At 43.4% G+C, this 26,045-nt stretch overlaps 1 protein-coding gene across 2 annotated transcripts in view; it reads left to right on the top strand.

The window, feature by feature from the left end:
• Window positions 1-26,045, top strand: part of DHX29 (DExH-box helicase 29) — a 250,263-nt gene that overhangs the window by 37,475 nt on the left and 186,743 nt on the right. For both annotated transcript variants that reach the window (XM_030193127.1, XM_030193126.1), the window contains exons 7-9: window positions 1,485-1,611; window positions 21,731-21,886; window positions 22,820-22,985. In XM_030193127.1, coding sequence (XP_030048987.1) covers window positions 1,485-1,611; window positions 21,731-21,886; window positions 22,820-22,985 — 449 coding nt within the window. The remainder of the gene's footprint in view (window positions 1-1,484; window positions 1,612-21,730; window positions 21,887-22,819; window positions 22,986-26,045) is intronic.

The raw sequence follows: 26,045 nt of genomic DNA, 5'->3' as shown, positions 1-26,045 counted from the left end.
GTTGATCTCCCAATACATGTGATCAGCAAGGTGGCCTGTACATGTTTTGTAAATACTTGTTCAGTACTGCAGTTCCAACAAAAGCAGCAGATATGGGTGCCAGCCAGCAATCTGTGAGTGTGTATTTAAAGGTATGATTTGAACTTGAACCAGCCCAAACTACTCCAGCCGGAATCACTTTGTCCACACCTTCCCCTCCCCCCTCCACCCAGTTTGCCTTGCTTTCCAGCCTGTACTGCAAGGAGCTGCTCTTGCACAATGTGATCTCATCTTGCTCACTCTCCAGATGGTGAACTTCAACCATCTACTACTGCAACCCATTCGGCTGTTTCCAGCCATCCTCATTACAAGAGCCTCTGTGGTCCTTCCTCTTCCCAGTCCTCCAAACTCATTGACTGACTGTGAGAGTTACTTTAGTGGGTCCAAGTTGCCGAGCTTGGACTTGGGAAGCCAGTGCTCTACCTTCAACCAGCACTCCATGATGGAAGACTGCCCAAATGAATGGCTGTTGAGGATGGGCAAAGGTAAAAACTCTAGAACTCTATGCCAGAGAATGTAGTAACAGTGGTTAGCGTATCTGGGTTTAAAAAAAGGTTTGAATAAGTTCCTGGAGGAAACATCCATAGTCTGCTCTTTGAGACAGACATGGGGAAGCCACTGCTTGTCCTGGGATTGGTAACATGGAATGTTGCAACTATTTGGGTTTCTGCCAGGTACTTGTGACTTGAATTGGCCACAGTTGGAAATAGGATTCTGGGCTAGATGGACCGTTGATCTGACCCAGTATGGCTATTCTTATATAAAAGTGAAACTGAAAGGCAGCCTCCTTGTTGAGCTCCAAAGAGAGAGCATAGTAACATAACATAGTAGATGACGGCAGAAAAAGACCTGCATGGTCCATCCAGTCTGCCCAAGAAGATAAATTCATATGTGCTACTTTTTTTATTTGTACTGTCCTCTTCAGTGCACAGACCGTATAAGTCTGGCATGATGTACGCTGTGGCCTCTGGGCCACTCCCGGGGTGGGGGGGGGGGGTTAAGAATATAAGTGTTGCCATACTGGGATAGGTCCATCAAGCCTAGTATCCTTTTTCCAACAGTGGCCAATCCAGGCCACACGACAAGATCCCAAAAGAGTAAAACCTTTTTTTTTAAACCCTGCTAAGCTAACTGCTTTTACTACCTTGCTGGCAGTTTTGCACATAAGTGCACATTTATACACAAAGAGCTATTATTGTATACATTTATGCTTGTGAGGGGTGCGTAAATAGGAGGGGGGGGGGGGAAGAGACCTGGGTTTTAAATTGCCCTTAAACTGAGGATGTTTTAATTTTGTAACTGTGTGGTGGAATTATTCTTTGTAATATTTAATGTGGCAAAGTGCCTATTTGATGATGCTTTAAGTGAGGTTTTTTATGCTTTGTATTTAGATTTACCTAAAAAAAGAATTGGCAAATAATGCTTGATCATCTTGTCTGGAGCAGAATGAAAGATACCTGGAGCTGACAGCCAAGCTTTTGGATGCAAAACAGCTTGCAGCATCCACTAAGCAGGACAAAGATAAGCCAGGTCAAAAGGAAGCAGAAGAAAGAATTCGGGCATTTCAGCAAGGTAGGAACATTTATATTCTCTCAGATGTTCTGGCCAATGTTATAGCCTTAGTTGTCCCAATATTGAATACATTTCTTCACATACTGTACATAAAAGCAAGGTGCTCCTTTTAGAGGGAAGAGGCACAGACCTAGGAAGATAGTTTTTTTTTTCTTTTTTTTTTCTTTATCATTTTACTTAATTACATTCACATTTATCACATAAATGTAAGGAAAAACAGAAATTGATATTAAAAAACAACAACATTTTTTCCCACCAATATATGTTATATAATCGTCCACAACTGGGAGAGCCAAAATCAGGAAAATAATCTCAAAGAAAATAAGAAAAACTCAAAATGGTTAATCTTACAATTCACATTTTCTGAGGGAGGAAGGTTAATCGGTAATTGCAGCCGGTACAGTGGTAACTAAAGGAAGTTGCTGCAGAGGGTTCTTCATCTGTTTTTTCAACTCCACAAACTCTTGTAATTTCTTAGGTTCAACAAATAAGTAATTATTAAAATTCAAAGAAATAGAACACTTACAAGGGAATCGCACTAGGAAGGTCCCACTTAGGGCAATGATCTTTGGCTTAAAAGCCAAGAGTTCACAACTCCTAGTCTGCGATTCCCCTGATAAGTCAGGAAATATATTTATCTTTGAACCCAAAAAACTATCAACCATGTGTCGGAAATACAATTTCAAAACATTATTCCTATCTAAATCAAAGGCGAAAGTCACTAGTAATATAGCTTTTCCAAAATACCAGTTAAGTTCGCATCTCTTTTCTCTGATAAAGAAGATTATTTAGGGGAAATATAAATCGCTTTAGACACCGGAGGGTGGCTATCAGAAAATGTTTGCAGATTATCAGAGAAATATTTCTTCAACAGTTCAATAAAAGAAAAAATTCCATAGTCAAAGTCTCTATTTTTATATCTTGGACTTCCACTTTGTTAGATAAGTATTGATATAAATTCTTTAATTCACATGTTTATTCCTGAAAAATTTTAGACATCTGAAGAAGAAAGTTATTCACACTCTGCAGCGCTTCTCATAATGCGTCCATTGTGACATTTTTTGGCTTCACCAGGTCCAATTTCTCCACAGAAACCGCTCCAGATATCTTTGGAGGGGAGAACTCACTCTCCAATCCCCCAGTTGGTTTATTCTCCGGAGTCTATGCTGTGCCAGGACCTCCTCGGGTCTTGTGAAAATCCTGACCCACTTCGGGGCGTTTCCACTGTCGACCTCCATAGCGAAGCGTTACTGTTTCCGGGTCTTGGAGGGGTCATGCCAACAGGGGGACTCAAAGTCACTCCCTCTCCACTGAGATTCGGCAATAAAGCCTTGCTGTTCCCCGAAGCAGGAACCGATATCCCCGACGTTATGACCCCGAATCTCTCCAAAGTAGGCTGAGAAGTGGTGGGAACCCCAGCCGTGTTCGAGGAGGACAATACCATGGCTTTACCTTTTCTCTTCCCCATTCTTTGGGGAGCGCGCCTACTTCAGGTATTCTGGCGTAAAATGGGAACTCAGGTAACGTACGTCCTCCCTCAACGCCATCTTGGATCCTCCAGTTTGGGACACTCTTTGTGTGGTTTCTCCTCAGAGGCCTGTCTGATATGGGTAACCCTACAGCATGGTCCTCTGAGTCATTGAAACACTGAAGCCCCTCCACCACGACAAGGTGGTGTCCTTTCGGAGGGGCTAGGAAGATAGTTGATATTTTTTTTGCAAGAAAGTTAAGTATTGATCATACTTTATAGAAATCTGATGTCCTACCCGGGCTAAATTTGAGGATCACACTGGGGGCTTGGTCCCCTACTGGGGGACCATTGAAGGTGCTGAAGCCTTGGGGAGGGGGTCTCCCTCAGAGTCCTGGAGCTAGAACCTGCCCCAGCCACATCCCTGGAAAGCTTGTGTTAGCATTAGTTATAGTCAAACAAAGAGGTAAGCTACTGGTTGTGATCCAGCATATCTCCATAAGCCATATGGAAACCACTATAGTTTGTTTACCTTCCTTGTTGTCAACAGCATATGAATCCAGAAACTGATAGGTTATGACCATCTACCAGCAGCTGGAGATAGAGAGCACGGCTGAACTGTCTTATAAGGACGATGAGGCTTCTGGTTAGTTAGTATCTCTCTATCTCCAGCAGGTGATGGATGGTCTCCCATCAGCTTCTGACCTCTTCAGAATTTATGGCTCCTGTTCTGAGCCTGGGTGTATTTTAGTTGCTGCTGGTTCCTTATTGGGGTACACCTGGTGGTGCTAGATCTATCCCCCCTCCTGTTAATGCCTGTCCTTCCCCACAGGATTGGGGGGGGGGGGGGGGGGAGAGGCTGTCTGAAGGAAATTAGACACTTTGGGTCTCTGTGACACAGTAAATTCGCTGTGTGTGGATTCTATTTGGAGGAGACTGAGTATCCAGTCAGAAAATTCAGCATTCTGGGCAGAGAATCTTCTTCCCTTCTTCAACCAGCTGTGGTGGCGTATGCCTTTAAATTCATAATTGCTATGGCTACTCATTTGCCTTGGCTTGTTTTTTTTTTTTTACTGCCATTCTCTTCTCAGACTGGCTTCTTTCAGTGGTGGTTTCAGTTCTGGTAGGCTTTTTCGGCGTCAGAACTCTCTGTGAATACTTTTTTTCCCTGATTCTTGGTGGGGATCATGGTGGGCATGTCAAGATCACGTTCGGATCTCCAGTCTGAATCTTTAGTTGAGCAGGCTTCAGTGGCCATTTTAGACCCCTGCTGTTCTTCTGCCTCAGACATTGCTATTCCCCTCTCTACAGCTGTATCTGTGCACCTTTCTAATTCTAATATTTCTCCAGCCTTGCCTTCTCAGGTCCCTTTTTCTCCTGACTTCTTCTCATGCACCTTACAGTTTTTTTCCCTAACACCAGTTCCTAGCAACCTGCTCCTTCTGCCTCTCTGTCCATAGGTGCAAAGAAAAGAAGGATAGATTCTATTCTAGATGTGGACCCTGTTTCTCCTCCATCTCCTCCTGTTTCTAAAGGGGGCCTTTGTTTTTGTATTTTTTGTTACATTTGTACCCCGCGCTTTCCCACTCATGGCAGGCTTTCCACAGTATCTGTTCGTTCTGCCTTACCAGAGATGCTGGAGGAAGGGGAAATCCTTTAGGATGAGTCTGATGACCTCACTGTTGTACACATGTTCTATTGGGAGGAATTACCTTCCTTTATAATTAAAGCTGTAGAAGTATTGAACGCTGCTTCGCCTGAGTCCCAAGCACCTTCTACTTCCAATACTATGATAGCTAGTACCAAGAAACCCCCTAGGTCCTTCCCTCTCCTTGAAGTTTTGCAGGAATTAATCTCCACTCAGTGGGAAACTCCCAATGCCAGCCTTGGGGTAGCAAAGGCCATGGCCCATCTTTATCCTTTATCCCAGGATGAGCTGGATAATCTAAAGTTGCCTAAAGTAGATGCCTTGGTGGTACCTGTGATGAAGAAAACAACCCTTCCTGTTGAGGGAGGTATTGCACTTAAAGAAGTTGAGGATAGGAAGTTTCTATCCTCTCTAAAGCTTTCTTGAAGTGGCTGCCTTGTCCATTCAAGCAGCTGTCTGTAGCTGTTATGTTGCTAGAGCATGCTTTTCTTGGGTTCAGTGTGTTGCTGACACACTTTTGGAGCTAGCTTCTCATGCCTCCCTTGAAATACCTAGTATTGAGACAGGTTTGCGGTTTGGCATACTTAGAGGCATATTTTCAAAGCACTTTGGGAGGCTAAGTTCCATAGGTTTCTATGGAACTTTGGGAGGCTAAGTGCTTTGAAAATGAGCCTCTTAGTGGATTCCTTATATGATCTTATTCAGACTTACATAAGTATTGCCATAGTGGGACAGACCGATGCCCAGCATCTTGTTTCCAACAGTGGCCAATCCAGGTCACAAGTACCTGACAATATCCCAAAACAGTACAATACATTTTATGGTGCTTAACCTAGAAATAAGCAGTGGATTTTCCACAAGTCATTTTAATAATGGCTTATGGACTTTTCTTTTAGGAAGCTGCCCAAACCTTTTTTAAACCCTGTTAAGCTAACTGCTTTTACCACATTCTGTGGCAACGAATTCCAGAGTTTAATTACACGTTGAATGAAGAAATGTTTTCTTTGATTCATTTTAAATTTACTACTTTTGTAGCTTCAGCGAAGCAAATTGCCTTTTCTGTTATGGCCAGGTGCCTATTGTGGCTTCACCATTGGTCTGCTGATACAGCTTCTAAGCAACGGCTTACCAAGCTTCCCTTTACAGGCAAATTACTCTTTGGAGTGGACTTAAAGAAGTTAGTTAAGGATTTGGGGGACTCTTAATACTCTGCATCGACCTGAGGATAAGCCTAAGCACTCCTTCAGGTCCTCTCGATCTCTGCCTCGAATTAAAGATGTGAAAAGGTACAGACCTGGGCATCTCAGTCTTTTCAGAGACCCAAATATCAGCTCAAGCAATCCTTTCGTGGGGACAGAAGAAGCTCCCAACAGTCCTACAGATCCGCTCCAGCCTCTTGGACTCCACAATGATGGGGTTCTGGTCCACTCTCTGCAGCCAATGATAGGACTATGTCCAGCTTTTATGAAGAGTGGACTAAGATAACGTCAGACCAGTGGGTATTGGACATTATTGAAAAAAGGTTACAAATTAGACCGCCTATCTCATTGCAGATTTTTTCTTGGAATCCCTGTGCAAAGCCTTGCACAAGAGAGAGGCAGTTCTTTCCACCCTGCACAGCCTTTGCGCCTTGAAAGCTATCCTTTCCTTCAAGAACTAGGATGGGACCGTTGTTCCATTTACTTTGTGGTCCCAAAAAAAGGGGATTCCTATCATCCAGTTCTCGATCTCAAAGTAGTGAATAGGTTCCTTCAAGTCAAGCATTTCCTCATTGAAACCTTACGGTTGGTCATTGTAACCATCAGTCCGTGGGAATTTCTTATGTCTCTAGACTTCAAGGAGATATATTTTTATGTTACAATCAAGGTGGATCATCAATTTTGCCATGAGATATTTACAGCCATCTCAGAGTCTGGAGTATTTGGGAATGTTGCCATACTGAGACAGATCGAATGCCCATCAAGCCCAATATCCTGTTTCCAACAGTAGCCAATCTATGTCACAATTACTTAGCAAGATTCCAGGACAGTAAAACAGATGTTATGCTGCTTATCCTAGAAATAGACGGCTTATGGACTTTTCTTTTAGGGAATTGCCCAAACCTTTTTAAAATCCTGCTAAGCTAACTGCTTTTACCACATTCTGTGGCAACCAATTCCAGAATTTAATTACTTGTTGAGTGAAGAAATATTTTCTCCGGTTTGTTTTAAATTTACTACTTAGTGGGTTCATTGTGTTCCCCCTAGTCCTAGTATTTTTGGAAAGAGTAAACAAGTGATTCACGTCTACCCATTCCACTCCACTCGTTATTTTATAGACCTCTATCATATCTCCCCTCGACTATCTCTTCTCCAGGCTGCAGAGCCCTAGTTGCTGTAGCCTTTCCTCATAAGTAAGTCATCTCATCCCCTTTATTTGACAAAGTACCTCATGAAAGACTCCTAAAGAAATTAGAAAGTAATGGGATAGGAGGTAATGTTCTGTTGTGGATTAAACTGGATAAAAGATAGATAGAAAACAGAAAGTAGGATTAAATGGTCAGTATTCTCAATGGAGTCAAGTAGATAGTGGGGTTCTCTAGGAGTCTGTGCTGGGACCGCTGCTTTTTAACTTATTTATAAATGATGTGGAGATGGGAATAACTAGTGAGGTAATTCAATTTGCTGATGACACAAAGTTATTCAAAGTTGTTAAATTGCAGGAGGATTGTGATGCAAGGTTTCGCATGAGGAGTCTCCACCCAGGAAAAGGATCTAGGTGTCATCATTGATGTTACATTAAAACTCTCTGCTCATTATGCTGCAGCATCAAAGAAAGCAAATATAATGTTAGAAATTATTAGGAAAGGAGTGAAAAACAAAAATGAGAATATTATAATGCCTTTGTATCGCTCCATGGTGTGACCACACCTTGAATACTGTGTGCAAGTCTGGTCACTTTACAGGGCAAGGTCTTTCTTCCAGATCAGCAAAGGTTCAAATTCCAATCCCAGGTTAGCATTTTACTGCAGCTTCAGAATCCCCGGGTCTGGGATTATATCCAGGTTCTGGTGTCCATGACTGCAACTTTCGATGTAGTTCCCTGTGCCAGAGCTCATATGAGACCCTTACAATAGTCCTCCTTATCTCAATGGTCCCCTTTTTCTCAATAATACAATCGCTGTCTTCCTTGGACACCACAGGCACAGCTCAGCATGGACTAATGGCTTCAAGCCCCCAATCTCAACGGAGGCGCCTCATTGGCGAACACTCAGTGGATGATGGTGACGATGGATGCCAGCCTGAATGGTTGGGGAGCTCATCGTCTCTTATCACACTGCTCAAGGCCTGTTGTTCAAGGCAGAAGCCCTCTGGCCAATCAGTCACCCTAGCGCTCAAGGCTGTTCGTCTGGCTCTGAAAGCCTTTTACAACATTCTGCAGGGGCACCCAGTTACCGCATGTGTACATAAACAGGCAAGGGGGTACCCGCAGTGCCTCTCTAGTTCAGGAGGCTCGCTTCTTAACTCAGTAGGTGGAAAAGCATGTTTTCTTGATTTCAGCGCACCATATTGCCTGGAGCCTCAGTGTTCAAGCAGACTATCTCAGCAGGAATGCTATTGACCCCGGAAAGTGGGAGTTGTCAAAAGTGTTTTGTATGATTTCACAGAAGTGAGAGTCCTCCAACCTTGGATCTCATGCAATCCAGGTGCAATGCAAAAGTCCCCAGATTCTTCAGCAGAAGAAAATAATTCGGATCAGAAGGCCTGGATGCGCTTATTCAAGAATAGCCCGCACATGAATTACATCACATATTCCTGCCCTGGCCAATGATAGGAAAAGTTCTCCGAAATATCAATCTTCATCTGGGTCTGGTGATCCTCGCTGCTCCAGGTTTGGCCCAGAAGAGTGTAGTATGCAGATCTGATACAACTCTTAGTCAACGATTCGTTCCAGCTTTCCCTTCTTCTTGACCTGCTGCCTCAGGGACCCATTCGGATGGAGAATTCATCCCCCTTTGGTCTTACGGTCTGGCTATTCAGAGGTCGAAGTTGCTGAAGGGGTATACAGAGGGCGTGAGCGCTACCTTGCTGCAAGCGTTCTATTTCTTCAGCTTGTGCTAGAGTTTGGTGCTTATTTGAGTCCTTGTGTTTGGAGAGAATGATCGCTTCCTTTGCAGCTTCCTTACCTCAGATTCTAGCCTTACGAATTTTGAATTCCAGCCTTACGAATTCTGAATTCCCTCAAAATTCAGATTGCAGCTTTATCTTGTTATGAGGGTTATGTGTCTTTCTACTTTAGGGCCTCATCCAGATGTGGTGCATTTCCTTAAGGGGGTCAATCATCTTAAACCTTCTATTCATCCACCTTGTCTTTCCTAGAATTTAAATATGATGCTCTGGGCTCTCCAAAAGGCCCCTTTTGAACCCTTAAAGAAGATCTCTCTTAAAGATCTTACCTTGAAGGCGGTATTTCTTGTGGCTATCACTTCAGCTAGACAGATTTCAGAGCTGCAGACCCTTTCCTGTAGAGATCCTTTTCTTTCGTTCACGAAAGCCGGGGTCCCTATAAAGACAGTTCCTTCGTTTTTGCCTACGGTCATCTCTGCCTTTCATCTTAACCAGCCTTTGTTTCTGCCTTCCTTCAGGAAAGAGGACTGTTGTGAGGAGTTCAAGATCTTGCATTCTCTTTAAAAGCAGCACATTTTACTTCATTATTTAACTTGTACTAATGATTTCCGCTGCTCGGGTCATCTTTTTATCCTGGTTGGGGTTCCAAACAAGGGTCATACAGCTTCTAAAGCTACAATTGCTAGGTAGATTCTGCTTATATTCTTGCAGGTAAATGGTCTCCTTTGTCGTTTAAAAGCTTATTCTGCTAGAGGGCTTTCTGCCTCCTGAGTGGAGTCTCATGTTTTTTTTCACGCGATAAAATTTGTAGGTCAGCTGCTTGGCCTTTGCACACATTTTCAAAGCATTCCCAGGTGGATGACATGGCTCGATCAGATGCATTGTTTGGGTCCTCGATCCTCTCTGCTACTGTCTCTACTTCCCACCTTATTTAAGAAACTGCTTTGCTATATCCCATCAGTTTCTGGATTCATAAGCTGCTGATGACAAGAAAGGAAAAATTATGTTCTTATCTGATAATTTTCTTTCCTTTAGTTGCAGCATATGAATCCAGAAGCCCACCCTGTTTATTCCTCAGCTTATTTCTCTGTTCAGGATTGCTGTTTCATATTTCCAGGTTACTCCTTTAAGAATGCTGTGTTTTTTTAATCCCTGTGGGGCAGGAGAAGTTGTGGTAGATTGTTTAATGATTCCTTCTGCTTTGTTATGAGAAATACTACTACTACTACTACTATTTAGCATTTCTATAGCGCTACAAGGCGTACGCAGCGCTGCACAAACATAGAAGAAAGACAGTCCCTGCTCAAAGAGCTTACAATCTAATAGACAAAAAATAAAGTAAACTCTGGAATTTGTTGCCAGGGAATGTGGTAAGGGCGGTTAGCTTAGCAGAGTTTTAAAAAGGTTTGGATGGCTTCCTAAAGGAAAAGTCCATAGACCGTTATTAAATGGACTTGAGGAAAATCCACTATTTCTGGGATAAGCAGTATAAAATGTTTTGTACTTTTTAGGGATCTTGCCGGGTATTTGTGACCTGGATTGGCCACTGTTGGAAACAGGATGCTGGGCTCGATGGACCTTTGGTCTTTCCCAGTATGGCAATACTTATGTACTTACGTAGCACAGGAGAAGTGATCTGATTAGCACCAATATGCCACAATGATCACTGGGCGATGATGCAGCCACCTATATGATAACAGGAGCCCAGAGCTACCAAGTTACCCAGTTCCAGGAGGGTATCTTTTTGGCCAGTCCCGGTTTGAGACATATCTGAAAAGCAGTGTGGGATTTGCATTTCCAGACTCTACTCAAGATTTGATTGACAGGAGACGTCTACACCCAAGGAGGTTTAATTGTTCCCCTACTCAGCACCGCTGCCATCTTGATACGCTCAAAACACATTACTTTGTATGGTGGCAAACTCCGCCTACTAGCTTCAGGCCAAATACGCTCCCACCATTTCCTGTCAATTAAACTCTTTGATTCTACTCATTGAAATCAGTGCTGTAGGTCCCATAATGCATCCGGATGAGGTTGGCAGAAATCCAGGACTGGCCTAAAATCTCCCTCCTGGATCTGGGTAACCTAGAAGCTCTGATTGGTACTTGTATGATAGTAGGATTGAAAGGAAGGTGTGCACCCCCAAGAGCATAAGGTTATCCTACTACATGATAAACCCATAACAAGTATCACTCATGCCCCAGATTCTCAGCACTACTTGGCTGCTTAAAATTCATTATTTTATTTGTTGCATTTGCATCCCACATTTTCCCACCTATTTGCAGGCTCAATGTGGCTTACATTATGCCGTAGTGGCGATCGCCATTATCAGAATGAGAAATACAGAGTGGTATTGCATTAAAGTTCATAAGTGACAGAGTAAGCAGTCAGGTTCAGAGAGTTCATTTCCGGAATGAGAAATAAAGCGGTATTGCGTTAAAGTTCAATGGTGACAGAGTAAATTAAGTAATCAAGTATCGAGGGTTCAGTTTTGTCCAGTTCTGGTGTAAGTTTCATTATCTGGAATTTAGGCTAGATCATTGTGGTATGCCTTTTTGAACAGGTTGGTTTTTACTACTATGACTTACCATTTCTAAAGCGCTACTAGACGTATGCAGCGCTGTACACTTGAACATGAAGAGACAGTCCCTGCTCGACAGAGCTTACAATCTAATTAGGACAAACAGGACAAATAAGAGATAAAGGAATATTAAAGCGATGATGATAAAATAAGGGTTAGGTAAAAGATCTTGGAGTCAATCTAGTAACATGGGACATTACTAAGGAATTGCAGAGGATTCCCAGATCGTTAAATGGAGCACAATATAGGGAATGCGCATTCCGATTCATTCATAGAGCTTACATGACTCAAGCACAGCTGGCGAGGCTCGGGGGGACCCAGTCAGCGCTTTGTAGGAGGTGTGGGGGAGCAGAAAATACCTTTTATCATGGATTTTGGAGTTGCAGGAAACTTAAAGCATTCTGGGGGAAAATAGCCCAGTATTTGACTACAATTATGGGACAACGGGTAGCATGCACACCAGAGCAGTTGCTGTTGAACCTCCCAGGATCAGGTAGAGGAATGATATCAAGGGGCAATATACTATTTGGTAAACTGACGCTGCTGGCGAAAAAATGCATTCTGCTATACTGGACGACAGAAACAGGACCTGAATTTTGGCACTGGCGGAATCTGGTCCACCAATTGGTGATGTGGAAGGCAAAAGAAGCCAAAAGTGGCCCCAAAAAAGTATTAAATTTCTGAAGATCTGGGGCGGATACCTGGATTCTTTGACACCTAGGAGTAGGAACTTAATACTTAAGGTGCTGTAGCTAAGGTAAAGGTCTGGAGGGTACCGGCAAGGGTGAGACTGGGGGAGGGGAGGCGGGGGGGGGGGGGGGGAGATGATTCACTGAAGAAATGTAAATTCTTTGTTGATAAGAGGTAGCCACACGGTAAAACATAGTATGTTATAAATCATAAACTCAAGCTACTTAATGCTAAGGGAGAATGATAGGGATGGTTGGGGGAAAGTATAAAACCAGGAATCCCTCATTAATGTACTCAGTATCTGGACTTGAAGTGAAAATTGTCAAGGCATGTTTTTGGCTATGTAGAATGGATACTGATTTTGTAAAAGAGGGCTGGGGGGGGTGGCTATTAGTGGAGGGGGGGGACAAAAGAAAATGAACAAGAGCTATAAAATCTGTTTGTAATATTTTATTGTTGTTCATTAAAAAATGTTTAAAACTAAAATAAGGGTTAGGAGTTAAACGGTTTTAGTGCTCAGACTGTTATGACTGTTGGAAGGGGTTGGAGGAACGGGCAGGGGATAGGGAATTCTTGTGGGGCCCTTATCCAGGTATGGGCAGCTCCTTGAAGTCACCTAGGCGCGCCAAAATTCAGCGGCAGTATCCAAATACCTAAGCAGACATAGTTAAAACCACATTATTGTTTACTAGCACAGCATATTGAGGATCACAATGGAGGACTTTCAGGGGCTTCGCACTGGAGACCACTGCTGTAGTTTTATCAGCAAATTCTCAGAGTGTGACGTGTATTTATTTTATTTATTTGAATTATTTAATGTACTTCACAAACATAACAGAGCAGTATACAGTCAAGATATAAAACTGTAAATAAAAATAACGCCACATAAAAACCATAAAAATTGCAAACAGGCTGAAAAGGGAAAGGATTGTATAGCACAACAATCTAAACCAATACTAATTTCACAGACTGTACCGTTTAAACAGCCCAGTTAACTGGTACCTAAATGCATTTTCCAGATATGCTATTTTAGCTTCCATACAATTTTATTTCTACTACTACTACTATTTAGCATTTCTATAGCGCTACAAGGCGTACGCAGCGCTGTACAAACATAGAAGAAAGACAGTCCCTGCTCAAAGAGCTTACAATCTAATAGACAAAAATAAAGTAAGCAAATCAATTCAATTAATGTGTACAGGAAGGAGGAGAGGAGGGTAGGTGGAGGCGAGTGGTTACAAGTGGTTACGAGTCAAAAGCAATGTTAAAGAGGTGGGCTTTCAGTCTAGATTTAAAGGTGGCCAAGGATGGGGCAAGACGTAGGGGCTCAGGAAGTTTATTCCAGGCGTAGGGTGCAGCGAGACAAAAGGCGCGAAGTCTAGAATTGGCAGTAGTGGAGAAGGGAACAGATAAGAAAGATTTTTCCATGGAGCGGAGTGCACGGGAAGGGGTGTAGGGAAGGACGAGTGTGGAGAGATACTGGGAAGCAGCAGAGTGAGTACATTTATAGGTTAGTAGAAGAAGTTTGAACCGGATGCGAAAACGGATAGGGAGCCAGTGAAGCAACTTGAGGAGAGGGGTAGTATGAGTAAAGCGACCCTGGCGGAAGATGAGACGGGCAGCAGAGTTTTGAACCGATTGGAGAGGGGAGAGGTGACTAAGTGGGAGGCCAGCAAGAAGCAGATTGTAGTAGTCTAAACGAGAGGTGACAAGGGTGTGGATGAGGGTTATGGTAGAGTGCTCGGAAAGAAAGGGGCGGATTTTACGGATGTTGTAAAGAAAGAAACGACAGGTCTTGGCGGTCTGCTGGATATGAGCAGAGAAGGAGAGAGAAGAGTCAAAGATGACCCCAAGGTTTCGAGCCGAGGAGACAGGGAGAATGAGAGAGCCATCAACAGAAATAGAAAACGAGGGGAGTGGGGAGGTGGATTTGGGGGGGGGGGAAATGAGAAGCTCGGTTTTGATCATGTTTAATTTCAGGTGGCGTTGAGACATCCAGACAGCAATGTCAGACAAGCATGCTGAAACTTTGGTTTGGATGCAAGGTGAGATATCAGGGGTAGAAAGGTAGATTTGGGAGTCATCAGCATAGAGATGGTAGGAAAAGCCATGGGATGAGATTAATGAACCAAGGGAAGAAGTGTAGATAGAAAAGAGGAGGGGACCAAGAACAGAACCCTGAGGTACGCCGACAGGCAGAGGGATAGAAGTAGAAGATGATCCACCAGAGTGAACATTGAAGGTGCGGAGGGAGAGGTAGGAAGAGAACCAGGAAAGGACAGAGCTCTGGAATCCAAGTGAGGACAGGATATCGAGGAGTATGCTGTGATCGACAGTGTCAAGAGCAGCGGAAAGATCAAGAAAGAATGAGGATGGAATAGAGACCTCTGGATTTAGCCAGTAATAGGTCATTGGAGACTTTAGTAAGCGCAGTTTCGGTTGAGTGGAGAGGACGAAAACCAGATTGTAGTAGGTCAAGAATAGCATGTGAGGAGAGAAAATCAAGGCAGCGGTGGTGAACAGCACGCTCAAGTAATTTGGAGAGAAAGGGGAGGAGGGAGATGGGTCGGCAATTAGAGGGACACGTAGGGTCGAGTGAAGGTTTCTTAAGGAGAGGTGTGACCACAGCATGTTTAAAGGCAGCAGGGTCAGTTGCAGTGGAAAGTGAGAGGTTGAGAATGTGACAGATAAAAGGAATAAGAGCAGGTGAGATGGCATTAAGAAGGTGGGTGGGAATGGGATCAGAGGAACAGGTGGTACATTTTGAGGAAGAAAGGAGAAGTGTAGTTTCCTCTATAGTAACTTCCTTTAGCTTTTCTTAGTTTATATGCACTTTTACTTGTACATCTCTGAGCCAGCCTACCTTGATGCACAGTGCATTCATAAACTTTAAAGCATTTTCTTCTTATAAAATCTCAAGCTATATGGCATTTACTCTAGCAAGGAGATTACTTCATGCTTTACCTGGGCTCCTGTTCAACAGTGCATGTTGTTCCTTTATCCACTGCTTTTTTTGTAGGAAAAAAGGTACCGGTACTCATGGTTGGGGTCACCATCTATGGCTCCGCCTCCTATGGTAGCCACACCCCTTATGTCAGCCATGGTGCATATAAGCAGTATCATTAAAAATACTATACCAGTATAGGAGCAAAAAATAACTTGTGATTTTAATTCATTATAAATAATTTCTATAAGCTGTTTCAGCTCTAGTATACCCAGTGCAAAATAAAGCAGCAGATGTAATTCTCAAATTGGACATCTTCCAAACACTAAAATGGAAATAAAATTATTTTTTCTACCTTTTTTGTCTGGTGACTGTTTTTCTGAACATGTTGGTCCCAGTCTCCGATTCTGAGGTTCTTTATCTGATCCCTTAACTCCGTTTCCAGGGCTTCCTTTCCATTTATTTCTTTACTTTTCTCCTTCATTTCTTGCCCTACATCCATAGGTAAAAGCTGGGTCCTCTGCGAACTTCACTCGAGGAGGTATAGTAACATAGTGGATCCAGCTTTTGCCTATCATCCATGTGCAGATTTTCTCCTCTTTTCCCTTTCCCTCACCTTGTCAGTATGCATCTCCTTCCTCTCTCCTTCACGTCCAGCATTTTTCCTCTCACCCTCCATCCATGTCCAGCATTTCTCCTCTCGCCTTTCCTCGATCCATATCCAGCATTTCTCCTCTCTCCTCCCCTCCATCCATGTTCATCTCACTTCTTCTCTCTTCCCTTCCCTCCATCCATGTCCAGCATTTCAACTCTCTCTTCTCCCCTCCATCCATGTCCAAAATTTCTCCTTTCTTCCGTAAATCCATGTGCATCTCCTCCTCTGTCTTTCCTCCCCTCCATCCATGTCCAGCATTTCTCCTCTCCCCTCCACTCCATCCATGTGCATCTCTTTCCTTCCCTCCAACATTTCTCCTCTCTTCCATGTCCAGCATTTCTCCTCTCTCCTCTCCATCCATGTGCATCTCCTTCCTGTCTTCCCTCCACTCCATCCATGTCCAGCATTTCTCCTGCCATTCCCTCCATCCATCCATGTTCAGATTCTCCTCTGCCCTCCCATCTGTGTCCAGCGATTCTCCTCTCTCCCCTGCCCTCCATGTCCAGCGATTCTCCTCTCTCCCCTGCCCTCCCCTCCCATCTTTGTCCAGCGATTTCTCCTCTCTCCCCTGCCCTCCCCTCCATGTCCAGCAATTCTCCTTTGCCCCCTATCCTCCCCTCCATGTCCAGTAACTCGCCTCAGCCCCACCTGCCCGCCCTTAGCTTCCCGTCAGCCCTGCTTTCTGTTCCACCCCCCGCAACACGTTTAAATCTTTTATTATTTTTTAATTACGTGAAGTCACAGCATTGGCGTTAGTGAGAGGACCAGGCTCGCCGCCTCCTGCCCTTCCCTTCATTCCCTCTCAGTGTCCCGCCTTCCTGTGACGTAGTTTCCTGTTTCCGCGAGGGTGGCACACTGAGAGGGAACGAAGGGAAGGCAGGAGGAGGCGAGCCTGGTCCTCTCACTAATGCCGGCGCTGAGACTTCATGTAAAAAAATGAATAAAAGATTTAAATGCGTCGCGGGTGGCAGGAATGGAAAGCAGGGCTGAGGAGCTAAGGGCGGGCAGGTGAGCCTAGGAAAAAAAGATGCCGGTACGCCGTACTGGCGCATACCGGCACAAAAAAAGCACTGCCTTTAACCCTGCCCCAATTCTAGCAGTCTCTACATTTCCTTACAGAAAGCATGCACCTTGCTTCTCTGTCCCCGCTCCAAATACTGGCAATTTAAGAGCATTTAAATTACAGCCTTTATTAAAGTTTCTTACAAATACGTCTAAAGCTTTCCTCCTGTTTTCTGTCCTAAACCTGGGTGGATGGCTGGGGCTCTCACATTTCTTCCTCTTCTCTGTCTCTTCTCCCTTCTTTCTGATAACAATCTGGCCTTTCCTTCTGTTGGCTGGTATCCTAGTTAATTGGCCTCAGGTACCTAATTGCCTCTGCCTATGTTTGGAACCCCTGCTGTTTCACCACTACAGTTTGGAGACTGCTTGTCTCTGTGAGCTCACTGACAGATCTCTGCTTCCTGCTCTGCAGATCAATTTACAGTTTATACTCAATTAAAACAAGTGGTGAAAACACTTGTAGCATGGCTCAGAGAATTCAAAACCTTCTGCATGAGAGTGTGTTGTGTGTTGCGTGTGTAGCTGTGATGCCTTTGACCTGGAGGAGAGGGTAGAGGGAGCAGCTTTAATGCTTTGGAAAGAATAAAACAAAACCAAGTGCCCGATGCTCAAAGAAAGAGATTACAGACAGTGCAAAATGTGGCAACAAAATTGATCTTTTCTGAGTCTAAATATGAGAGAGTTACTCCACTGTATGTCACATTGCATTGGCTCCCAGTGGAGGCAAGAGGGATTTTTAAACTTTATACAATGATTTATCTGATTTGTATGGAAATTTGCCTGAATATTAAAATCAATGGAAATTATTACCGAAAATTAAGGATAGGAGATTAGCTGGCAATTTTTTGGATCTGTCATTCCTTTCCCCCAAAGGTATTAGATTCAGGTCATTACATGCATTGACTTTGCCATATTTATCCGCAAAATGTTCGAATGATTTACCAATTCAAATAAGGACCATTGCTTATGATGGGGGCGCTCAGCAAACTTTTAAAAGCTTATTTAAAAGATATGTTTTAGGGAATATATAACAATTAATGAGTGTCAGTACTTTATTTATTAGGTAATATTTAAGTTCTTTTTGTCTCAGTTTTAATATGTATTTCTGATGAATATACTTCATTTCTTGATATAAGTCGCATTAAACTCTTTATGGAATATTGGCGACTAATAAGAAATAAAGTAAAGTAACCTAAGGAAATACTTCTTTGTGGAAAGGGTGATGAATTCATGGAATGGCCTCACAGTGAAGGTACTGGAGATGAAAACTGTATCTGAATTCAAGAAAGCACAGCAGCCATTTTACAATCTCAGGGCCTGACAGCATTCAGCTGCATCAGGATTTTTTTTCTCTGCAGTTTATAGTGCTTTTACCCTAGGCCTCTTGATTGAAGCAGGGATAGTCTGAGTTGCTGCAAGGTGGTTTAGTTTCTCGCCCCACTGCCCCTCCAGTTCTTAAGAGATCTTGTTTAGACCTCGAGGAGTGAGCAAACAAGGCTCTCTGCTTCTCCCTCCTTGTCTGATGTGGCCTCAGCGCCATAATTGAAGGAGCCATTAGAGGAGAGGGAGCTCCCTTCTGAGCGGAAAGTACCGAAGTTTTCATAAGAGGAGCTCAGTAATCTTATTCTGAGGCACTGGCAGTGCTTTCTATTGAGAAGCTTTCTACTTTGATATCAGGAGTTCAGTCTTAGTTGATTAGTTAGATTGTAAGCTCCTTTGAGCAGGGACCGTCCTTCTTTGTTAATTTGTACAGCGCTGCGTAACCCTAGTAGCGCTCTAGAAATGTTAAGTAGTAGTAGTATCATGAGGGGGCTTAGAGGTCCTTTCACAAAATGCCTAGCCAACCACCTGAGGTTACCCCGCAGCCACTTAGAGGGTCTATCTCCAGCACAATTCAGTTCTGCCTGCACCTGCTGCTTGTGCTCTATGCTAGCACCCTCCTCCCTCCGACTGGGTCACAACCGCCTCTAGGCGAGTCTCCCACTCTCAAATTATCCCCAGTGATTTCTAGGTTACTGGGGCCACACTCCCAGTGATCCCACAGTTCCCAGAAAGCACCCGCAGACTGAACACACAAACCACCAAGATTCTTTATCAGTCCAGTCAGGCAGAGGCAATAAACTGAAAAGGAATGATTATTGTCTTTAAAAATTGAACAGGGAACCAAAAGAAATGCAATCAGCAAACAATAACAGGTAACTGAAATATGAATCAATTATAACACTAACTAAACATTAGTAAATGTCGTAAATTTTGTCAAAACGAATCTGACTGCATTCTTTGATTGGGTGAAGAAAGAATTGGATCAAGGACTTGCGCTAGATATAATATACTTAGATTTCAGCAAAGCCTTTGACACAGTTCCTCATAAGAGGCTCTTGAATAAATTTGACAGGCTGAAGTTAAGACCCAAAGTGGTATACTGGATTAGGAACTGGTTGACAGACAGACGCCAGAGGGTGGTGGTTAATGGAATTCACTCGGAGGACGAAAGGTGAGTGGTGGAATGCCTCAAGAATCGGTGCTGGGGCCGATTCTGTTCAGTATATTTGTGAGCGACATTGCTGAAGGTATAGAAGGTAAGGTCTGCCTTTTTGTGGACGATGCCAAGATTTGTAACAGAGTGGACACTCCGGAGGGAGTGGAAAGCATAAAAAAGGATCAGCAGAAGTTAGAAAATGGTCTAATGTTTGGCAATTAAAATTCAATGCAAAGAAGTGCAAGTGATGCACTTAGCTAGACGGTGAGAAGCTGATATGCACAGACAGGGAGAGGGATCTTGGGGTGATAGTATCTGAAGGTCTAAAGACGATGAAACAGTTTGACAAGGCGGTGGCCATAGCCAGAAGGATGCTAGACTGTATAGAGAGAGGTGTAACCAGCAGAAGAAAGGAGGGGTTGATGCCCTTGTACAAGTCGTTGGTGAGGCCCCCCCTGAGTATTGTGTTCAGTTTTGGAGGCCGTATCTTGCTAAAGATGAAAGAAGACTTGAAGCAGTCCAGAAGAAAACAACAAGAATGATATGGGGCTTGAGTCAAAAGACATATGAGAAGAGACTGGAAGACCTCAGTATGTATACCCTAGAGAAGAGAAGGAACAGAGGAGGTATGATACAGACGTTAAAATATTTGAAAGGTATTAATATAGAATCAAATATTTTCCAGAGAAAGGAAAATGGTAAAACTAGAGGACATGATCTGAGGTTACGGGGTTGTAGACTTACGAGTAATATCAGAAAAGTATTTTTCACTGAGAGGGTGGTGGATGCCTGGAATGTCCTCCCGAGAGAGGTGGTGGAAAAAATAACTGACAGAATTCAAAAAGGCGTGTGATGAACACAGAGATCTCTAATTAGAAAATAAATAATATAAAAAACAAAACTTAAGTGGTTGCATATGTGTTTGCATGTCAAGTGGTGCTTAGATAGCAACTCTGGTTGCATCAGTTAAGACCAGTATTGGGCTGACTTGTACGGTCTGAGACCCGCTTATGACGATCCAGTTTAGGGTGGGCTGGAGAGAGCTTCGATGGAAACTCTAGTGGTTTGAAACATGAGGACAATGTCAGGCAGACTTTTACGGTCTTTGTCCCGCAAATGACAAGACAGATTTGGATAGGCTGGAGTGGGCCTTGACGGCAACTCCAGTAGTTGGAACATAAAGACAAAGCTGGGTGGACTTCTATGGTCTATGTCCCAGAAACACCAAAGAAAGACCGTGATCAAGTAAATAATATCACGTTCATTGTTGATTTGAAGCTTGAATTGATAATGAATGTGACAACGTGGGTCTTTTTCTGTCGTCAGTTACTATGTTACTCTATTAGCTCTGTTGTCCTCGACTGACCAAGAATCCTGGAGGTTTGTGCTCTTGGTCTGTGGGTGTTTTCTATGAACTGTGGGACCCCTGGGATTGTGGCCTCAGTGCCCTTAGAAGCCACCATGGAAATAACTTGCTGGTTGGAGACTTGACCAGAGGCAAGCGGAACCCGGTGGGGTGGCAGATATGCCAGTGTAGAGCACATTCACAGGTGCAGGCAGTCCTGAGCCGTGCTGGGACAGATCCTTTCGGTGGCTGTAGGGTTAGCCTCAGGTGGGTGCTAGGCGTTCCACTGAGAAAATTTGCAAGGCTGCAACGTAATATGTTCATACCTTACTACTATTTAGAAAGAGTCTCCTGATGTGACAGTAGCTTTGGCCAGTCCAATCTCTAGAATCTCTTTGAGGATTAGACTCCAACTCTATCCCTGCTAAGCCCATTTCTCTTTATTTCCAGACTGTCTTTCAAAAAAAAAAAAATAGAGAAAGAGAGGCTAGTTGCCAGCAAGAACATATTGGTGTCTGCCTGTTGCAGCACCTTTCATTATTGTTATTCCCCCTTTTTCTGTTGAAGGTAGCTTTTGTAGTTAAGAGTGTCCAGTTCTTAAGGATTTGCTGTCCTGCTTGTACTTGAGAAAACTAAGTTACTTACCTGTTTATCAGATGTTATCTATAGACAGCAGGCTAGAAGTCCTCACATTACCTGCCGCCTTCCCCATGGAGTTGCATTCTGCTCTGAGCTTGAATAAAGACTGAGGCAATCCCCATGTGCCAGCTGCATTTGGGAACCGATACACATGCATGGTAGGCTTCTCAAAAGCTTTTGGTTGTATTTAAGATGGAGAAACTTTCCTGTGCTGGTTTTCATTGGTGAGGACTTGTATTCCGTCTATAGAGAAAACTTGTTACAGGTAAGTAACTTGGTTTTCTCTCTCTGCTCAAATGGTTTAACTGCTGAAATTAGAGACAATAGTGATATCTAAAGAGAGTGGCCTTCTGACTTACTGTTTGTATAAATACACAGAATTGGCCTGTCACTGTCTTCTAGTGTACTTGTAGCAGAAACAATAACTCCTTTCTGTAACATATAATACCAAATTCTTGAATTTTGGTTATCACTAACAAAGTAGCATTGTTCTCTTCTACAGAAATGAAAAGCTTGGAGACGCATCCCATATTCAATCCTGCTATAAAACTCCCAGATGTAAGAGATGAGAGGAAGAAGACTCCACCATCTCCTGAGAATGAAGGGCCTCTAAACCTGGCAATACTAGAGCAGCCTGCATCTGCATCAGGGGAGAAAGGTCTGAGTCTGGAATTTTGCATAGAATATACAAGCGCCAAGGGTTCCTGAGGGATGCCTCTTCAGTTGGCACACAGTAGGCAAACTGGATGGGTCTGTTGGCCTTCTACTGTCATCTACTATGTTATTTGTACTAGGTTTGCTATAGTATGCAAATTACTATAATTTATAAATAGTCTCCAACTGTGTTTCAATGAGAAGAGTGCTGGAGCAAAGCACAGCTAAATCTACCTCATTTATTACATTAGTTCAGAAAAATGCATGTGCATATATTGGACACATGATGAGGCAAACAATGTGGATGAGTTTGTACAAGTTTGAAACAATTGGCACTACTGCTCATACGTTTCAAACCTGTGCTATTTCAATCCCTTTTAGGAGTTAATTTTACAACAGGATCCCTATGTGAGAAGTCCAGAAAGGTACTTAGTTTAAACCTGTTTAGCAACACAGGCATCCATACTTTTTATGAAATAGGTGCCTATAACCGGTCTCAACAACATACCAGTACATATGCACGAATTCTGTTGCATTCAGTGGAAGCAGTGTATGCAAAGTGATCTAATTCATATTCATTGGGGAAATTCTGAAAATGCAACTGGATTGCTGCCCTTGAGGAATGAGGTTGGACAACCCTTCTGTAAATCATATCCATTCAGTTGCATAGAGAGAATGCAAGCAGCAAATTTTCAAACCAGAAAACTGAGTGTCACTTTATATACTTACAATGAATTGGTGTAACTGATCAATAGGAATTCAAATACAGTGTCTTTGTGTAGTCCAAAGTAGGCACAATGCCATGCTGTCAGTTTAGTCCCTTCAGCCACTTTTCCTTTCCACTGTCTTGAGTAGACTAGTCTCTGTGGAGAATGAAGAATGTCTGGATTTGCAAGCTGAAAATTTATCAAGACTGGATTTCTATTCTCTCCTTTAGTAAAAAAGAAAGAACCTTTGGATGTAAGAAACTTTGACTATACATCCCGGAGCTGGACTGGAAAATCCCCCAAACAATTTTTGATTGACTGGTGCAGGAAAAACTTTCCCAAGAGTCCAAATCCTTCATTTGAAAAAGTGTCAGTAGGCAGATACTGGAGAAGTAGGTATGTATTTGTGAGTAAACTGCTGCAGCTTTTAGGGGAAGGAGAGATTGTCGTTGGAAAAAATAAGATAATTTACCACTTTTTGTTCTAAAAGTTCTGCCTTAATTGTAAGGTTCCAAAATGTGCTTATGCTTCCCAAGATCCTTTCTGTGTTGAAACTTTAAGGTGATGCTTTAAGATACTACTTTTGGCTCCCAAGGCCATTTTTTTCTGGCACTCCTACTTATTGACAGATTTGCTCATTCCTTATCATTCTATTCATCCTTTGTGTTAACAGTGTATGAATCAACTTACTCTGCCTTCTGCTTCTGTTCAACTGGTTACAGCTCAACATTCTGCCTTCAGTCATTTTGCTATTCTGCTCAGAATTCTCTCCCACCATCTTTTAGATGCAAAGCTAATCATTGCCACTTTTAAGGCTACTTTGACACCTCTGTTGTTTCCCAAGCTTATAACTGATTGTATAGTCTGGAAAGTGTGGGTATACAGACTTTTTGGGTTGTGATTGCCTATGTGCATTGGGATGGGGGGGGGTCAGGGACATGACCCACTAAGTCTCTTTTTTTTTTTCTCTTTCTCATTACATTCTAATGATCACTGTAAACTACTTTTGAGTGTTTTGCATAGGTCAAAAGGTGGAATAGCATGTCCAGGAATAAATTAAACCAAACTAAAGAATCGGTTTCAGTGAATCAGTCGTATTTATGGATTGCCCTCACAAGAAAAGTCCAAAGGAATTTACAATGTACTAAAACAAAGTACGAGGAAGTCATGTGATGCCGAGCTGGCAGGTGCTGTTAAGACAAGCTCCCAAACCCCTTACCGTACTACTGAACCTCCAGATATGAGAGCTAATTAATTACTCATAAAAGTCACAGTCAGAGTCATCTCACAAGTAATTCCAGAGTCTTTGAAACTGGCTCAGATTATAGTGCTTTTAAAACCAGAGAAGGAAAACTCTATGTCCACATTCGTATTGCCCTATATCACTTTTGAAGCCAAGCTATTTGCTAAAATTCTTGCTAATAGATTGGTACAAGTTGTTCTAACGCTAATAGCAGAACCTCAGCTAGACTTTTTATACAAGGTTGGAGGGCCATTTTAACATTTCTGGAGCAAGTAAGGCATTGGGAGATTCCTTCTCTGTGAGTCATTTTTGACCACACAGAACTACACAGTAAAACGGGGCCCTTCAAAGATGCAGTGGGAGCTTTATTTTATTGATTTATTTACCACCTTTTTAAAGAAATTCATCTAAGGTGGTGTACAGCAAGAGCAATCCCTTCTTTTGCATATCTCTCTATATAAAACGCACCTCCAACGTTCTAATGAAGCCTCTGTTAGCCAACATTCTAAAGTGAAGGGGGTGAGATCGCATTTTGTCTGCCCCGCCCACGCGTCAAACGTGATGACGTCGAGGGCGGAGCAATGACACTCAACCAATCGCAACGCTCGGCAGCGAAGCGTCAGGGAAGGAGGCGGCGCTCTCGACGTCTAGCCTTCCCTTCGCTGTGTTCCGCCTTCTTCTGACGTCAAGGATGACGTCAAAAGAAGGCGGAACACAGCGAAGGAAAACCTAGACGTCGGGAGCGCCGCCTCCTTCCATGACGCTTCGCTGCCACGGAGGTAAATTTAAAAACAAGAAAAAAAAAAAAAAAAACAACCATGTTGGGGGGAGAGAAGAGGGTGGCCACTAAACAACAACAATGGGAGCGGGAGGGCAGGGGAGAAACGACAGCATGGATGCGAAGGGGGGAGGGGGGTGGAGAAGAGGGCGGCCCAGGCTGGGACATGGAAGAGAGAGAAGCATGGATGCAAGGGGGGGTCATGAAAGGGAGACAGGGGACTTGCTGCAAAAGGATGAATGGAGGCAGCAGGGGACAGAGGGGCATGGATTGGGATGGCAGGGCTCAGGAAGAGAGGGCAATTGCTGGAAAGGGATGAATGGAGGGGGCAGGGGACAGAGGAGCATGGATGGGCATGGATTGGGAGGGCAGGACTCAGGGACAGAGGGAAATTGCTGGATAGGGATGAATACAGGGGACAGATGGGCATGGATGGAAATGGATTGCAGGGCAGGCCTCAGGGAGAGAGGGCAATTGCTGGATAGGGAAAAATGGAGGGGCCAGGTGACAGATGGGCATGGATTCGAAGGGCAAGACTCAGGGAGACGGGAATTGCTGGATAGGGATGAATGGAGGGGACAGATGGCCATGGATGGATATGGATTGCAGGACAGGCCTCAGGCAGAGAGGGGAAATGCTGGATAGGGAGAAATAGAGGGGCCAGGTGACAGATGGGCATGGATTCGAAGGGCAAGACTCAGGGAGACGGGAATTGCTGAATAGGGATGAATGGAGGGGACAGATGGCCATGGATGGATATGGATTGCAGGACAGGCCTCAGGCAGAGAGGGGAAATGCTGGATACGGAAAAATGGAGGGGCCAGGTGACAGATGAGCATGGATGGGCATGTATTGGAAGGGCAGGACTCAGGGAGAGGGGAATTGCTGGATAGGGATGAATGGAGGGGCCAGGTGACAGAGGAGCATGGATTGGACTCACACTTTCACTCTGACTCTCAAACACTCACTCTCACATACACTCTCCCAAACATACACACTCCGAGGAAAACCTTGCTAGCGCCCGTTTCATTTGTGTCAGAAACGGGCCTTTTTTACTAGTATTTGTATATTTTTGGAGAACCCAATAAATTGAAATGTTGTAATTCAGAACAGCCTCTTTGCTACTTTTGTATGTGGATCCCTGTACGGTGATTTTAGTAAATGTTATTCAGTCTAAACCATTTGTTGTTCAGAGAGGTACTCATCAAGTCTGCACCCTCTCTTTTCTTCTGTTTGTTTTCACTTTGGATCTACTTGTACGAGAAATATTTTAAAATCCTGAAATTAAGAGGTTACTCCTTAGACGCAGGTGTTAAAAAATGTCCGCATTTACAGACGATCTATTAGTCCATATAACAGAACCTCAAGCTTTGGTTAGCATATTGATGGAAAGCTTTCAGGAATTTGAAGACTTTTCAGGGTTTAAGCTGAATCT

This window comes from Microcaecilia unicolor, chromosome 2 (assembly GCF_901765095.1).
Source record: "Microcaecilia unicolor chromosome 2, aMicUni1.1, whole genome shotgun sequence".
Classification (NCBI taxonomy): domain Eukaryota; kingdom Metazoa; phylum Chordata; class Amphibia; order Gymnophiona; family Siphonopidae; genus Microcaecilia; species Microcaecilia unicolor.
The sequence above is the reverse complement of the archived record's forward strand: the minus strand, read 5'-3'. Positions and strand labels throughout refer to the sequence as shown.